This window comes from Sebastes umbrosus, chromosome 16 (genome assembly GCF_015220745.1).
Source record: "Sebastes umbrosus isolate fSebUmb1 chromosome 16, fSebUmb1.pri, whole genome shotgun sequence".
In the NCBI taxonomy this organism is placed as follows: Eukaryota; Metazoa; Chordata; class Actinopteri; order Perciformes; family Sebastidae; genus Sebastes; species Sebastes umbrosus.
Window position 1 is genome coordinate 27943151 of NC_051284.1, and position 16793 is coordinate 27959943.

Below are 16793 nucleotides of genomic sequence, written 5' to 3' on the forward strand. Positions count from 1 at the left end.
TGTAAATATAGTCGATTAAAGCAATAAACCCCTCAGTGCTGCTATATTGACCCAGAAAGCTGAGTTGTCCTGCTTGCGGAGCCGTGCCGGCAGTGCCTACATGTACCAGGATGCATTGCGTGCAAGCTTCTGTCTAACGTCGCCTCTGAGTGGAGTAACGTCGTCACTCCTCTCAGCAGCCGGGAAACAAGACACTGGAAACGTCTGTTGGTCTTGAGGAGCTGCAGCATTTTATTTGTGCACAAACTGCAAACTCTACTGTACATTCACTTGATATCTTCACCTCTACACTTAAACTCTCCTCTGCTGCGATCGCTCTTTCTCGTCCGCTCACACCACACACACTGGAGTACTCTACTCTTCTCCAAATGAGCTACGCTACTCTTACAACAACCAGTTGATGTTTGCTCTCGGCAGCTCAGGTTCTTGACAACCCTGCCGACCATATAATCCCCTCTGCAGCCTCAGCCTCTGCATTTCTACTAGGGCTGGCGATACGATACATATCACGGTACAGGAGTTACGGGCAATATATTGCGCTATTGTAAGCAACGAGATACCACAAGCATGGACACCCCGACCGGTCTGCGGCTACGCAGCCCCATACGCAACAAACTGCGATGCACTGTGTGTTCTGACACCTTTCTATCGGAACCAGCATTAACTTTTTCAGCAGTCTGAGCTCCAGTAGCTCTTCTATTGGATCAGACAACACGGGCCAGCCTTCGCTCCCCACATGCATCAATGAGCCTCGGGTCTGACCCTGTCGCCGGTTCACCGGTTTTCCTTCCTTGGACCACTTTTGGTAGGTCCTGACCACTGCAGACCGGGAACTAGCCATGTTGTCAAAGTTGCTCACATCCTTACACTTGCTCATTTTTTCTTCAGTTCACTTGCTGTCTAATATATCCCCCCAACTGCCAGGTGCCATTGTAACGAGATAATCAATGTTAGTCACTTCACCTGTCAGTGGTCTTAATGTTATGGCTGATCGGTGTATATTGGAATTTTTTTAAATCTAATTTTAGTGTAGTATAAAGAACACACCACCATATGCATAAAATATGAGTTAAAAAAGTTAATTTTCATGTAATCAGAACAGTGGGATCTGTATTTGCATTTACCACTGTCCCTGACGAAACATAATATTGCGATATTCAATATTTTCGTACACCCCAAATTTCTTTGGTCATATTCTCTCGCTTCAATAACTACGGCTGAATATCTGAGTCAGCCAAAACACTGTAAAATGTATCATCGTCCATAACATCCTCTGCATTCATATTTTGGGATGCCTTTTTCGCAATTTGCAATACAAGCGAAGAGAACAAAGAAGTTTTGTTTGTGAGTGGCATCTAGAGCACGCCCCCTCGCTGGCTACCCAGAGAAATCCAAGATGAAATAGCAGTTGCAGAGTTTGCAGCTGCAGCTCTCTGGGTCACCGTTGTGACGAAAAGAGAGCTGAGCCGGAAGGCAAAGCTCTCGATCTACCGGTCAATCTTCGTTCCTACTCTCACCTATGGTCATGAGGGCTGGGTCATGACCGAAAGAACGAGATCGCGAGTACAAGAGGCCGAAATGGGTTTCCTCAGGAGGGTGGCTGGCCTCTCCCTTAGAGATAGGGTGAGAAGCTCAGTCATCCGTGAGGGACTCGGAGTAGAGCCGCTGCTCCTTTGCGTCGAAAGGAGCCAGTTGAGGTGGTTCGGGCATCTAGTACGGATGCCCCCCTGGGCGCCTCCCTTGGGAGGTGTTCCAGGCACGACCAGCTGGGAGGAGACCACGGGGAAGACCCAGGACTAGGTGGAGAGATTATATCTCCACTCTGGCCTGGGAACGCCTCGGGACCCCCAGTCAGAGCTGGTTAATGTGGCCCTGGTGTCCCCTGCTGGAGCTGTTGACCCGTGACCCGATCCCGGATAAGCGGTTGAATATGGATGGATGGATGGACCCTTGTTCCTTTTTATCAAAGAATCAGATGTTTTCTAACACAGTTGTTCATCTTTTGTACCCAGTACTGCTTGGCGAGATTTATACTTTATTGGAAGCCAAACACCTATAGTATACTCTCCTTCTGTCTCACTTTCATTCTGTTTCTCTCACACTACTATTCTTACAAATTATTACTCTTCTCTCACAGGCACAGTTATTTTTTCTCCTATTCTCTCCACACAGAATAGTTTCTTCTTTGACATCCTGTCAATCTCACTTCTCAGTCACACCTCTTCCCTGTCTCACACAAGCAATAGAAAGCGGTAATGATGGTGTGTGTGAGAGTACAATTTATAGCCTAAAGAAACTCCTACATTGCAAAGAAAAAAGAACCCACTGTTCATTATTTTATATTATGACCAGAGACCCCTGTTTGCCATTAATTGAACTTGTATATCTGACTTGCAGCAGCTCTTGCCTCTGTGTTTTCTGTAATTAAAACCAAAGCTTTAATCTGCCACTGACTATTTGGCTAAACAGGCTTTCCCCTCGTACATTTACATTTTATACATAGGAAAGTGAATTCCTGCTTTCTCTCTTGTGTAATCCTAGTAGTTGACAGTAATGCTCACGACTCACGTATTTCTTGGAATAACATATTCCCCAGACATATGAATAACATATGTTGCACCATTTGTAGGTTGTTTCTTACACTGGTGGCTCAGAAAGCCAACAAGATGTATAAATTTGAAAAAATGTGAACTTCCATTATTTAGAAATGTGGTTTATGTGGATGGAGCATTCACTGCTGTTTCAGGGACAGTTTGTATTTTTCTATAACTATGATGCATCACTTCCTGTGAGCAGAAGAGACTTTCATTTTCATTTTTTGGTAGATATATCAAATGCTGCTGTTTTAGTGCCACATAGTGAGAGGTGTTTTTGTTTCGAAAACTTGCTAAATGCAGTTTGAAATTCATTCATTCATTCATTCAGTGACTCACCCTGAAAGGTTGAGTACTCACACACCATGACCACATTGTAATTACAGTCCCCCAGTACATAATTATAAAGTGACCAATCACATAACAAAGAGTCATACAGGATAAAAAAACAAAAGGAAACTAAAGGTGATGGCTGATGTGGAAATGAGTAAAGTTTTCCCATTCATCCCTCAGAACAGCATCCTCCTGTTGAGCTGCCAGTCATGTCCCTCTAAACACAACGTCTCCGCTGCTCTTGTGTTTTTTAGAAAACGCCATGCTGGCCTTCGGGAACGGATCGGATTCGAAAACGGGCGCCAGCCAGCCCGGGATGCCCAGTCCGGCGACGGACAACCAGATCCCGCACTCGGCAACCACCGCCCCGGGCGTCTCCATGGAAACAGAGCAGAACATTCTGAGAGCACAGATACCTACTCAGGTGAGACGAGATGCGAGACTGAAAAGGTGATTTTTTTTTTAATTTCAAATAGAGAGGCGCTAATGGAGAGACGGCCTCACTCAGAATTGGGTCGCGCTACTGCAGATAACTTGGGGCGTTTGTTTTAACCTGCAAGGGAGCAGTGGACGGGTGGGATTTACACTGTCTGCATAATTTAGATAGCGTCCGGAACAAAGTCAGTCACGCGCGAACCGAGATGAAGAGAACTGAGGCAGTGTCCGTTTGCCTTGTTCACAAAATAAACGTTACGAGAGATTATTAGAGTGTCCAAAAAAGAAAGAAAAAATATTTTTACATTGTCGTTTTAATTGTCACTTTTGCATCTAAGTTACAGTTAAACAGTTAAATAAATAAATAAATAAAGTAGATCAAAGAGAAGCAATTAATAACTAGTGCCACAACGGTTTCAATAAACTACTTTTTGGTGCGGAGACAATTCCCAAGATGCAATGCTTCGCCTTTGCTGCTAATATGATAGTCGTGCAAATTACAATTATCTCTAAACTTGTCAGTCAGAACAAAAAAATAATGATCCAAGAGTTTCCTAAATGTCAGTTTCCTCCTCATTAGAGTTTGACCGATGTAGATTTTTGAGGGCCAAATTGATATGTGCAAGTTAAATAAAAGAAAATTATTACAATTATCCTTTAGTGCAGAAAGTATAAATAATAATACAAGAAAAACAAGACTTTTCAACTGTAAAATTCCCTAAAATACTGAGTTTACCATATGGTAAATAAGGGTAAAACATATTTGTGCAGCTAATTCTATTTGTATATGTGCATACTTACATTGCATAATGTGACAAGCTGGTATTGGCTGATGAAGTCAATACATTCGTCAGGCTCTACTGCCTCATCATAGACTAACCTATTGAGTGTTTATCATGTAGAGGATTTTAGATGAAAGAAGCTTTGAGATTGGATGTAACTTCATTGATCCCAGTGGGGTCATTAGACCTTTGTAGCAGTAAATGGAGCATAAAACAAAACAACATAATGAGAATGAAAGAGTTAAGACAATTAAAACAAGCAGCCAAACTGGATGTAAGCAAATGTGTGTTACATAAGCTTATGCTATTAGTAGTTTGAGACTTTACTGGAGAGGAAAAATACAGAACACTTAAACGGTCTCATATTCATAACTGCTTCATCAACAGTATAAACAGGTTCTGTAAACATCATTAATGTAGCCCCATACAATGAAGTAGTACAGTAAACAAAGGTTAAACTCTGTTGAACATAAATTTTAATGTGGACAGCCTGTTTTGCATTAAGCATGCATTATTACACACAGCGTTTCAGATGTTAATAATGAGGAGAAATTTATAAATAATATAAGTTACTCCAGGCTAAGGAAATTTGCTCCATGCATTTGGCTTATAATGGGAACGCCTCCCAAAAATATGCTTTAGATAACATAATTGACAATCCGCCAACAGATATAAATAAACTTCACAAGCTAAATGTATAACTAGGCCACTTGCTTATTTCCAGAGGGAAAGCTGAAGAAAAGGGCCAAAAGCCTAATAACATATTCACGGGTCCTCTGAACTCCTCGTCCCACGCACACTCGTTTCAACAGTCTGTATCATCCTCTGATTGCTTTGGACTTAATATTATGGTACAAAGATAAACAGGGAAGTGACACTTTGTTGAACATGGATATTTTTTCACCTGATAGTTGAGTGTCAACTCAGGTTCAAATAAAGTGTCACTGAGTCGACACCAGTCAGAGTTAATTAATCCAGTAAATGAGCTGTGGACAGCTGCCCCGAGTCATATCACCACACATACAACATTTCAGCCATCATCCTAAAAACTGTCTGTCATAAATCAACAAAAATTTAATTTACACAAGAATGTTGCTGTGCATTTAAATCAGATGTGGCTTATCCACAGTAGCAAGTATATGAAAAGGAAAGATGGGCTACCTTACTGTTACCAATAAACTTTCAGGTTAAACTTATTTTGGAAAAAGAAATATTCTATGTTTTATATAAAAGAAATTGACAATATATTACCTTTTTTCATTAAATTTTGCGACATACTATACTATGACTTTTTTCGACATACTACTATGATTTTCTTTCATGAAATTTTTCTGACATACTATACTATATCTTTGTTTAACTAACTCTTGTAGGATTTTTTTTGTGAAATTTCTCGACATACTTTGTCAAAAAATTTCATGAAAACGTAATAGTATAGTATGTCGAAAAATGTCATGAAAAAATGTCATAGTATAGTATGTTTAAAAAAATCATAGTATATGTCAAAAAAATTTCATCAAAAAAAGTCATAATATAGTATGTTGAAAATTTTCATGAAAAAAAGTCATAGTATATGTTGAAAAGTCATAGTATGTCGAAAAAAATTTATGACAAAATGTCATAGTATAGTATGTCGAAAAATTTCATGAAAAAAAGTCAGTGTAGTATGTCAAAAAAATTCATAACAATGTCATTAAAAGCCGTACAATCAATTAAGTCATGCAATAAAGTTTAGTGACATCATATGCACAACGATAGAGAAGCAGTTGTCAATGAAAATCTTTAATCTCAGGCTCCCTTCAACAGTACTCATTAAATATGTTTAAAAAGAAAGTCACACGAGTCAAAAAACAATGGAAATCTCAGACATAAAATAATGCAAACTTAAAATAGTTAAGTACAACATATATCAAAGAAAAAAATATACATTTGTGGTAGACAGAAATTGCAAAATGAATAAACTGTAATGTAGAAAACTTCAATGCATGAGAAGTACAAATATATATGCATATATATACATATATATATATATATCGAAAAAAATCATTGTATAGTATGTTGAGAAAAAGTCATAGTATAGTGTGTTGAAAAAATGTAAATAAGTCACGTTGAAAAAAAGTCATACAGTACGTTGAATTTTTTATTTTTTTTAAAAGTCATGAATAAGTCAAAGTTTGTCAAAAATTTTTTTTTTAAAGTGATAGTATAATATGGCGAAAAAAAAGTAAAAGTATAGTATGTATAAAAAAAATAAAAAATTTTTTTAAAAAAAGCCATAGTATATTAAGTTTAAAATTATCAAAAACTCAGTCTGTCGAAAGAAGTTATAAAAAAGTCACAAAGTTCATCAAAAACTTCATAGTATATGTTGAAATATATCACAAAAAGTCATTCTAGACTTTACAGGTAAATTAGTGTAATGGACGCTATAATTGGCCACAGCCATAATAATCACAGCACGCCGTCTGATTGGTGTTTTGTTCCCCTAGGACATGTTTACATATATATTTCTGGTGATGTTTGTCTGTATGAATTTATGAGACAGAAACGGGCAAAGAAAAGAAAAAGAAATGGAAAGGAGTATAATTGACATCTGATGGGTTAAAGAAGTTTTAGTGCGAAGGCTAGAGAGAGAGGAAGAATCCAAGAGATGGAGCTTGACTGATTGAAGAGGTTATTCTGAATATGTTCACAAAGAAAAGCATGTCTCGCTTTGAAATTACATCTGGCTGATAAGTGGCAATGTCCTCGTCCTAGCTGGTCTTATTTTTCAACTGTGGATGCTGTACTCGATTAGTTGCTCAAAGAATTTGTCCTCCAAGATCAGTTTTTTCCCCCGCTGCTTGCGTCAAGAAGATGTTTCCTGGTGTGAAATCTGGAAGGAGATAACAGTTTGTTTTATTATATTACCGAAATAGATGGATGACTAATCACAACTAGGGCTGTGTATCGGCAAGAATCTGGCGATATGTATCATGATACAGGGGTAACGATTCAATTGCGATACTGTAAGCAAGGAGATATATTGAGATTTATTTTAAATCTAATTTTAGGAAAACTGTTATAGTATAAAGGACACACTGCCAAATGTATAAAATCTAAGTAAAACAATGGCTACTATGGGGACTAACATCCTTACACATGAATACAACTGGACTCATTGGATCCACAAGAGTCTCAGCTTTACAGTTATACCCAATTTATGTAATTCTAGACTGTTTAGGGACCCCAGTATACAGAAATATTCAAATAACGCATCTGCATGGAATTACTATAAAGTGGGCATGTCTGTAAAGGGGAGACTCGTGGGTACCCATAGAACCCATTTTCATTCACATATCTTGAGGTCAGAGGTCAAGGGACCCGTTTGAAAATGGCCATACCAGTTTTTCCTTGCCTAAATTTTGCGTAACTTTGGAGTGTTATTTAGCCTCATTTGGATTTTTACGAGCTTAATTGCAAATCGATAGTGTTTTGGAGAATCGATATATACTATAATATTACAATACTCATGTGTATTGATATTTTCTTACACCCCTAATCACGACTCGCGTTTGTTTTCCTTTAGGTAAACGAGAACGACAGATTGTGGGGGGACGAAGGAGACTCAACTCTTCCCTCTCCAGGCTTGTCTGACCGCGGAGCCGAGCCCGTCCGCCTGTCCTTGCTGCTGGGCCTCGGTTGGCTGCTCCTGCTGCTGCTCTCCGACCAATAAGATGCCACGCTCACCTGGCCTCCATGGACAAAACTCCAGACCTGGGGTGGGGTTGGGTGGAGGGGTTGGTGTGAGAGAGAGAGAGAGAGAGAGAGAGAGAGAGAAAGAGCCATTACTACGTGTCAAATGACGGTGGGGGAAAGGGTGGACTCTGTCCTGCCCCGCTCCCCTCTCCCTCTCCGTCACAAAAATCACACTTAATCTCTTTTTTGTGAATCATGACTCAGAGCAGATGTGTTGTGCAGCCCACGCCCTTGACAAGACCGCCGGAGAGGGTGCCACTACCGCACCACAGGGGGTTTGGGAGTGGAGGGGACCAGGAAGTACACACCTCATTTCACGCCTCCCCAAATACAAACTGTTACACATGCAAACTTTGCTCATATGAAAATAACGTCCAAGCCACAGTGGATTCAGAAGGTGTACAGTGAAGAGACACTGACGATGCAGTGAGGGAAAACTCTAAAAAAACATATATATTAAAAAGAAAAAAAAAAGATTTTCTTTGTCCCTGAACATTCCTTGGTGTAAAAGAAAAATATTAAATGTTAAGTCTCAGATGAAGTGTTACATGAGATTTAAGGTGGATGTGTGTGTTTGTCCACATGCAGCACTCTGCTCATTCAGCTTTGCTCTTTATTATAACACTTTTTGTTATTTTTTATTAGACATGATTTTGTTACCCAGAATGTTAGATGGAAGCACATAATATATAGTTATACTCGAGACAAATCACAATGAGATTCTTTGTTTGTTGTTGTGTTTTAAGTTGCAGGATGAAGAGTTCATTTCCAAATAAAGATATAGAATGAATTAAGTTGAAATTTAACAGTCAAATAAGATTAAGATGATTTCCCAAAGTGTGTTTAAGTGTTTTATTTTGTCAAAGAAGGACCTACATTACTTCCTATGTAATTTGTTTTAATTTTGTAAGAGTCGATGTCACTTTTCACAGATGGTGGATACCTCACTTTGGAAGGGAACTCTTCATATATTCATGCATAAAGCTTCAAGTGTGAGGCCCTGACAAATGTTTGGGTTTGTTCCTCTTCAGAAATGTAAAAAATCTAAACAAAAAAATTGTGGTTTTGGTGACGCAACAAGAGATGGAAACGAGTTTATATTTTTTAACTGTATGTGGACTTTGCCGCAGAGAAAACAGATATCTATCGACAAGTTTGTGACCAATCATGCGTTGCCGTTTTGCCGGGAGGACTGGCGGGAAAACAGACGGTGTGGCTTTTGATGCATGAACGGATGCATCTGTCTTTTGAGAGACTTGTGAGAAGAAAAAGTGGTGACCCATGTTGGCCCGCTACTAGCTGGGACTCTTTGCTCGACGTGGGGACGCCAGAGGATTTACAATATGTACTGTGAAAGCACAGCTCTGCTTTGTGAAGCGGACGCGTCTATGAAAAGTGTCGAGACCGAGGTTTGGTTAGGCGCAAGCGCTCTTAACGAGGAATGTGTCATCTTCAATACTGCCATTGAATTCAGTTAACTGAAGAAACACTGATTTGTTTCGCTGCATTATCAAATGACACATATGCTATCTTTAACACCAAGACGGAAAACATGTTGCCCCGGGCTACAAGCAGACGAGATGAAAATGACACATTCTAGTTCAAGTTGGACCTAAAAAAAAACTCACAATATAAGCTCATAATATTGTCATAACAGCACAATACTTGTTGGATTTTGCCTGCCAAGTTCTACAGGAAGGAAAAAAAACGTGTTAATTCTTCCTCACTGATGTCCGTGTAGTTTTGAAATGAGACCCCAAATGGGTTTTAACAGGGTTATTGTAAGGATCTGACAAACACAAACGGCTGGCTTAAAGGGGCAGTTCACTCAAATCACAAATATTTTCTCACTTACCCTCAGTGGTACTGAGACATGCAGATATTTTTGGTTTCATTTGCCCAGGTTTTGAGATATTGTTCTGAGATTGCTGCTGCCATTCAAATACAATAAAGATCATTCAATTGTTTCTTTGTAAAGACGTTCTAGTGATGTTACTTTTTGATACCAAAGCTCCACATTGAGGCACTTTGAGAGCATCACTTGTTTTCTCTACTGCATCTACTTTTACTTGGTATAGTCTCAAACATGCATATAAATAAGTGTATTAATAACTACTTTTCTAACCTGTTTGAAACACTTAACTGTTTTTTTTTTGGACATAACAACTTTATAAGGTGATAATGTGTCAGTAAACAGTTGCTAATTAACCTATCCAGGAGACATGGAGCAACATTAAGCATTCATTTGGTCACCCAATAAATTTAAAGTCCAATTTTCACTCTCTTTTTAGCTCAGTTTTACTCTCCACCAACTGTTGAGGGAAATACCTCTTAATCAGCTAAATGCTCCTCTATGTGTACTAGCTGGTCGCTAACTGTGTCAGCCGTTTGGTAGAGAGAACAGCTGTGTGCTACAGCTGCAAAATACACTAATGAGAGTGTTGAAAGTGAATGAAAACAGTGAATTTGCTGTGGTTAAACAAAAGGAAGTGCCCTAGAGCTGGGGGGGAACTGCACAATCGTTGCTACAAGTTTCTCTTTTAGCATTACTGTAGTCATTTGACCCATTGTTAATTTCAAAACTATTGAGCACGTAACGGATAACGTACAGCGAGCCGGTCATTGTTGTGAAAGAAACCCCGACAAGGGCGATGCTGCACCCCGAAGCACCCGCAGAATGCTGTGATTAACCAATCAGAATCGAGTATTCAACAACATTGTGTATTTAAAAACAAATTGATTGCGGCAAATGTAACCAGAAGTTAACAATACTTTTAAGGTGATATAACAGTTATTGGTTACAGTAGTACTCTAATTTGTTTATACCAATAGGTGTCACTAGTGAACACTTCAATTGGCGACAAACTTGACTGGAAAGACTCAATCACTTTTTTTTTTTTAGAGAAAATAGTCCCGACTGTACACTGGACACGGTGGCAGGATAAATTTAAAAGGGTAGATATCTTCAAGCCTGGGCACATAAAACCAGAACGCTCTGCGTGGCTTTTCAGATTACCACTAGATGTGAGTGAAAAATATATTTTTGTGCTTTGGATGAACAAATACTTTTAAAAAGCAATACCCCAAAAAGCATCACCACAACTACAAGTCTGTGGTTTTGTGACGATAACAGTGTGTGAGTGATACCTCTGGTTTTCACGAAGCTTCTGTCTCTGATCTTGATGTGACACCAGCCGAGCTCTGTCGCCCCGCTTTGATTCGTCCTGTGATTTATCAGTCAGCAGGCGTTGCGTCGTGTCCTCTGGGCGCCGTGAGGTGACTGACCAACCTGCTCCCTGTTCGTCTGCACCGGCAGAATCCCAGATGTGACATGTGTCACTTCCTGCAAATAAGGACGACACTGTAAATGGAGGTGAATTCTGACCGGCTCTCTTGAGCAGAAGGGAGGGACTTTTTTTTTCCACCCATCTTGAAGTTTTTGGTCTCCTGACAAGATGTGACTCTTGACCTCCATCCAGATTCATCAAGTTCAGCATCACCTCTCTGTATTTCAGAGGAAGTACTTGCCCTTTCCCTATAGCAGCGCCCCTGGCATTAAGTTCAAAATCCATAATTCATCACACACACAGGGCGCGATTTGTAAAGATGTTATATTATAGTGTATATACTACACAGTGTATACCATATGATGTCTATAACATTCATACCTTGGGTAATAATAAAAAGGGATTTCATGCAAAGTTTTGCTTTTGATATGTCAGAGAGAGAAAATCACTTAGAGGCCGACTCTGACAACTTTACAAAGCACAACTTTGAGCACAAACTTGTGCATCAGAAACTTTAATAAATGAGACCCCTGGTGTAAACAAACCTAGATCAAATTTGTGTTTCTTCTAACCTACTGTATACCTCGAGGCTATGGTGGGAAGGCGCATTTGTGAGTCACCGGAGGTAAAGCACGTTGCAGCTGGAAAATGGCTCGGGGTGGAGGACAATAAGGTATGTGAGCCACAAAAAGACTTTTTGTTGTTGTCATAGTTCTTGGCAAAAGGGTACCTGAATAACCTGGCATAATGTAAAAATCACTGCGTCATCATGTCACCCACATTGCTTGTTTTGTCTAAACAAAAGGGCTCAGGCAGTCATCCTTTTACAAAGAGAGACTCCAGCTGCCTGTGCGCCACCTGTGCTTTGCATATGGCGGCTGTAATTGATGCCAGTCTCCATGTTTTGGGTCAACAGCTAAGTGGGACAGACCTCCTGCTGTCCCACATACTGTAGCTGTTGGGTCCACGGCTGCTGCTGCTACTGCTGCTGATAAAAGGCTACAAATCTGACCACCGACAGGAAGCAGCTGAGTGCAGTGTGAGATCTGAAACTTTTAAATATCCATAACAGGGTTTCTTAATCTTTCCTGGCCTGTGACATTTTTAGACCCCCAAATTCTTCTCTCCATCAATTAAAGATTCATCAAGATTCAACAGTGCAGAGGGAGCACCAAATGATATACATAGTAAAGAGAAAGATGTTAAAACTCTTCTTTTCTATTCTTTTTATCAAAAACATATCTAACTAAACTCAATGTACACGTCTTCTCAACAACCCTCTTGTGTCTTTTAACAATCAACGCTAAACAACAACTCTGTTTTAATGTTAAAGGGATAGTTTGGGTGTTTTGAAGTGGGGTTGTATGAGGTACTTATCCATAGTCAGTGTATTACCTACAGTAGATGACGGTCGGTACGTCCCCAGTTTGGAATAACAACAGAAGACAGGAGTACCAACACGGGAGCAAAGCAATGTACTGCTCTGGACGGGGGCAGCAGCTAAACAGATTTTAGACACCTAAAATATCAATATCAGTTTAAGCGTACGCTATTTTTAGAATATTTTACGATGGGGAACTGAACTGAAAGAGGCCATCTTGAGATTTTGAGTCATTTGGAGTCAAAGTTGGCGCAGTAGTGATCTTGGGGGGCTGGAGCCGCGGTATCGAGGTCCCACCTAACCATAATAACTCTATAACTACATTTATGATCAAATTGGCACATGTTCTATAACACAGACTCGTGAGAGTTAAGGACATTTAAGCTACATCTCCTCTCTCGTACAATTCCCGAGCCTCTAACTGTGTGACTACTTCACTCGGAGCAGCTGTTGATGATGCATCATAGCATCAAATTTCTAATTAAAACCAAACTTAACGAAAGAAATGGATGGAGTTGTTGTAGCAGCGGTGGTGATACTGTGCGCCCGGTGGTTTCTATGTCTGCCGGCACCAGAAGGGCTCTTGAGGCCTAAGTAGGCTACATAGCTGCAGTACACTGGTGCACAGTAATCAGCAGGGGAAATGTCTGTCTGGCCTACATATGAGGTGTCTCAAGATTTAGGAAAATACACTTTTACTGAACATAATAAATTAACTTGCATTACCACACCTGTATTATCAAACAGTGTTCATTTACTTAAATGTAATGACATTTTCAATGATAAAATAAATAACTTATATTTATGAGGTCTCTTTGAGGGAATCCTATCCAAATAATATGTAACATTAATCTCTCTGAGGGACTGAGATATTAATTCAAAACTGTTTTAGAGATTGAAAGTTTTTGCGCATCATGGTGGCCCTTGCGCATAAGGCATAAGAAGAAAACAATCGGTGCATGTGGAATAGCTACCATCTTTATACTTTGTACTTAATACTTTTCACAAAACTTTGCATATAAATTAGATGTAAAATAAGGTCCTTCACCTGAATGCAGTACATTTTCATTTTGCTAAAAAATTAAAATGTACAGTATTGAACTGCAGCTGCAACATTCAGGAAAGTTTTTCACAGCTCCCCAAAAGTGAAGCCAAAACATCTTGATCGCCAGCTGGTGGCTGGCTGTTAGTCTGGGAAGCACTTCATTTGATATGCAGTGGCGTTTTCTATGAAACTTCAATATCGTAGTCGATCTTGTTAAATTAATTGTGGGAAGCCAAAATTGTGATCGCGATTAACATTCAATTAATTGTGCAGCCCTAATATGAAACTTTCATAGCGCAAAAATAATATAATATTAGTTTCCAAAGAGATAACAGGAAGCCCTCTCCTCTCCTTTTTTCCCCTCTTCTCTTGTTAAAAAAAAAAAATTAGCAGCAGCGGTCATATTTTGCAGCAGCGCAGCGCTCCTTGCATATATGGGAAACAATGATTTTGTACTATGGGAGGTACTGGAGACATGTCGTCCATCTTTATATGCAGTATTAGCGAATATACTTGCAACAGATAGGCAAACAAAACTTAACTACATAACTAGATGACATCAAGAGAGCAAATGTTTTTCAGTATTTACAAGAAATGCAAGTAGAGTTGAAACCTGCTCAGTGAAACTTTAGCCACATCTGAGCACCACAGATCAGCAGTAAACTTCACTGTATTTCTGCAGTGTCGTCCTCCAGCTTTTACCACAGTAAGTTCAAGATAATATATCATTATACAAACAAACAAGACCATGACTGATGAGAGCAGCTTGCTACTGGCCTCAAGACAACACACAATCTGTTACATTCCAACTGCACAGTGTTTTGTTTTGTGTTGTGTTAGCTTACCTTATGTCTGTTGTTTGTGGCCTTTATCCTTCTTCTTCTTGTTGTTCTTCAAAAGACATTTGGAGTGAAGCCAGCAAGGAAGAACAAGCAGGGACATCGTCTGTGAAGCTCAGAGAGCGAGAGCTGGCTGCAAAAAAGGACCACAAGAAAATGACATGGAATCAGTTTTACTGTCACACTTGTTTTGTTGGCAGGAAGGAAAAACACTCACTGAATGTTCAGCCTCACCTACAATATAAATTATAATAATCAAATAGTCATCATATGTTACAATAACAACAGGTGACACTCTAGTCTAGCACACAAGCAGCTGCCGCTATGATATTAATAACTTTATGTTAGCATTGTGGAGCTCTTTTACTCTAAAGGAGGAAAAAAGTGCAGGACTATTAAAAAAGTGAATATAGTGCAGGAGAGACTGTTAAAAAGTGAATATAGTGCAGAAGAGACTGTTAAAAGTGATTATAGTGCAGCAGAGACTGTTAAATGTGAATATAGTGCAGGAGAGACTGTTAAAAAGTGAATATAGTGCAGAAGAGACTGTTAAAAAGTGAATATAGTGCAGAAGAGACTGTTAAAAAGTGAATATAGTGCAGGAGACTGTTAAAAGTGAATATAGTGCAGGAGACTGTTAAAAGTGAATATAATGCAGAAGAGACTGTTAAATGTGAATATAGTGCAGGAGAGACTGTTAAAAAGTGAATATAGTGCAGGAGAGACTGTTAAAAAGTGAATATAGTGCAGAAGAGACTGTTAAAAAGTGAATATAGTGCAGGAGACTGTTAAAAGTGAATATAGTGCAGGAGACTGTTAAAAAGTGAATATAGTGCAGAAGAGACTGTTAAATGTGAATATAGTGCAGGAGAGACTGTTAAAAAAGTGAATATAGTGCAGAAGAGACTGTTAAAAAGTGAATATAGTGCAGAAGAGACTGTTAAAAAGTGAATATAGTGCAGAAGAGACTGTTAAAAAGTGAATATAGTGCAGAAGAGACTTAAAAAAGTGAATATAGTGCAGAAGAGACTGTTAAAAAGTGAATATAGTGCAGAAGAGACTGTTAAATGTGAATATAGTGCAGGAGAGACTGTTAAAAAAGTGAATATAGTGCAGAAGAGACTGTTAAAAAGTGAATATAGTGCAGAAGAGACTGTTAAAATGTGAATATAGTGCAGAAGAGACTGTTAAAAGTGAATTAATTGTAGAAGAGACTGTTAAAAATAATATTGCGCCTCCTGTGATTTGATATGATACATAAAGTTACTATCTATCTATCTATCCATCCATCCATCCATCCATCCATCTATCCATCCATCCATCTATCTAATGTAGCTAACGTTAGCATGGCAACCGGTAAGCATGGCAACGGGTTAGCATGGCAACGGGTGAATGTGGCTAACGTTAGCTTAACCGTCTTCAGGTAATTAGCTTCATTGCTTCACAATACACGAACATACCGTGTTATAAATATCTCCCTGAGCTCATACAGTTTACACATTCACCTTACAATCTGGTAAACATTAACAAATGAAGGGGCTCATACCTGAAAAGAGGAGATTTTGAAGCAAACTTTCCTCAGGTTGTGTGTGTTAGTGGAGGAGAGGAAGCGATACAGGTGTTCCTACGGGTCCCTACGTGGTTCAAACAAAAGCTCTACACTCTGCTGGAGCTTTATGCGAACTAAGAATAAAGTCTCAGTGAAAGGAAAGCTTATTAGTCTTTTATTTAGCGTGTACTGCACCGTATTTCACAGTGAAACAGCATATTTGAGCGGTGTGTGGACTACATGGATTTAGGTACACTAACCGTTACTGGAGGGATTCAAATCAAATCCTTCGCATTTGATTGGACCGCTAAAACAAGTGGGCGGGGTTTATCGCGCTACGTAGTTACACCAAAGAGCGTATAATATACCAAGATATAAAAGTCAAAGTTCGTTCCATGGCAACGTCAGCGCCAGGTTTGGATTGAAAGCAACTACCGGACGTAAACGTAAAACGCCCGCCTAAAAAGTACCCTACAAAAGTAAAATGAAATTAATTCTATTCTATTGTCATATTCTACCGAAATCCCTGTGTTGAACAATAAAATATTCTAAATATAATAAGCGTTTCAGACCAAAATGGGGGCAGCGGCTGTTGTAAAAAAAAAACACCGGAGATTCGCCTCTTTAATTTCTGTACTCTTTGGCTACATGTTGGCTCCTCACCTGTTATTAGATCAGGAGGATTCAGTCAAGTTTCTCTTGAATGAATTAGACCTCAGACACATTGTTTTGGAAATAAAAACTTTTTTTTTGCCATAGCTCACTGATATTCAAACACATTTACTCCTCTCTGTCTCCATGTACCTCTAT

The 16793-nt window shown here is 39.2% G+C and overlaps 1 protein-coding gene and 1 long non-coding RNA gene across 3 annotated transcripts in view; one reads left to right on the forward strand and one right to left on the reverse strand.

The window, feature by feature from the left end:
• Positions 1–9859, forward strand: part of gfra4a (GDNF family receptor alpha 4a) — a 169180-nt gene extending 159321 nt beyond the window's left edge. For both annotated transcript variants that reach the window (XM_037796815.1, XM_037796816.1), the window contains exons 7-8: positions 3182–3351; positions 7713–9859. In XM_037796815.1, coding sequence (XP_037652743.1) covers positions 3182–3351; positions 7713–7859 — 317 coding nt within the window. In that variant the 3' untranslated portion in view covers positions 7860–9859. The remainder of the gene's footprint in view (positions 1–3181; positions 3352–7712) is intronic.
• On the reverse strand, positions 6469–16071 carry LOC119504570. Its single transcript, XR_005210590.1, has 5 exons — positions 15981–16071; positions 14441–14567; positions 11030–11225; positions 7757–7900; positions 6469–7007 (listed from the first exon to the last, which is right to left on the reverse strand). It is a non-coding gene; the product is annotated as an uncharacterized LOC119504570 (long non-coding RNA).
• Positions 16072–16793: the final 722 nt, after the last annotated feature.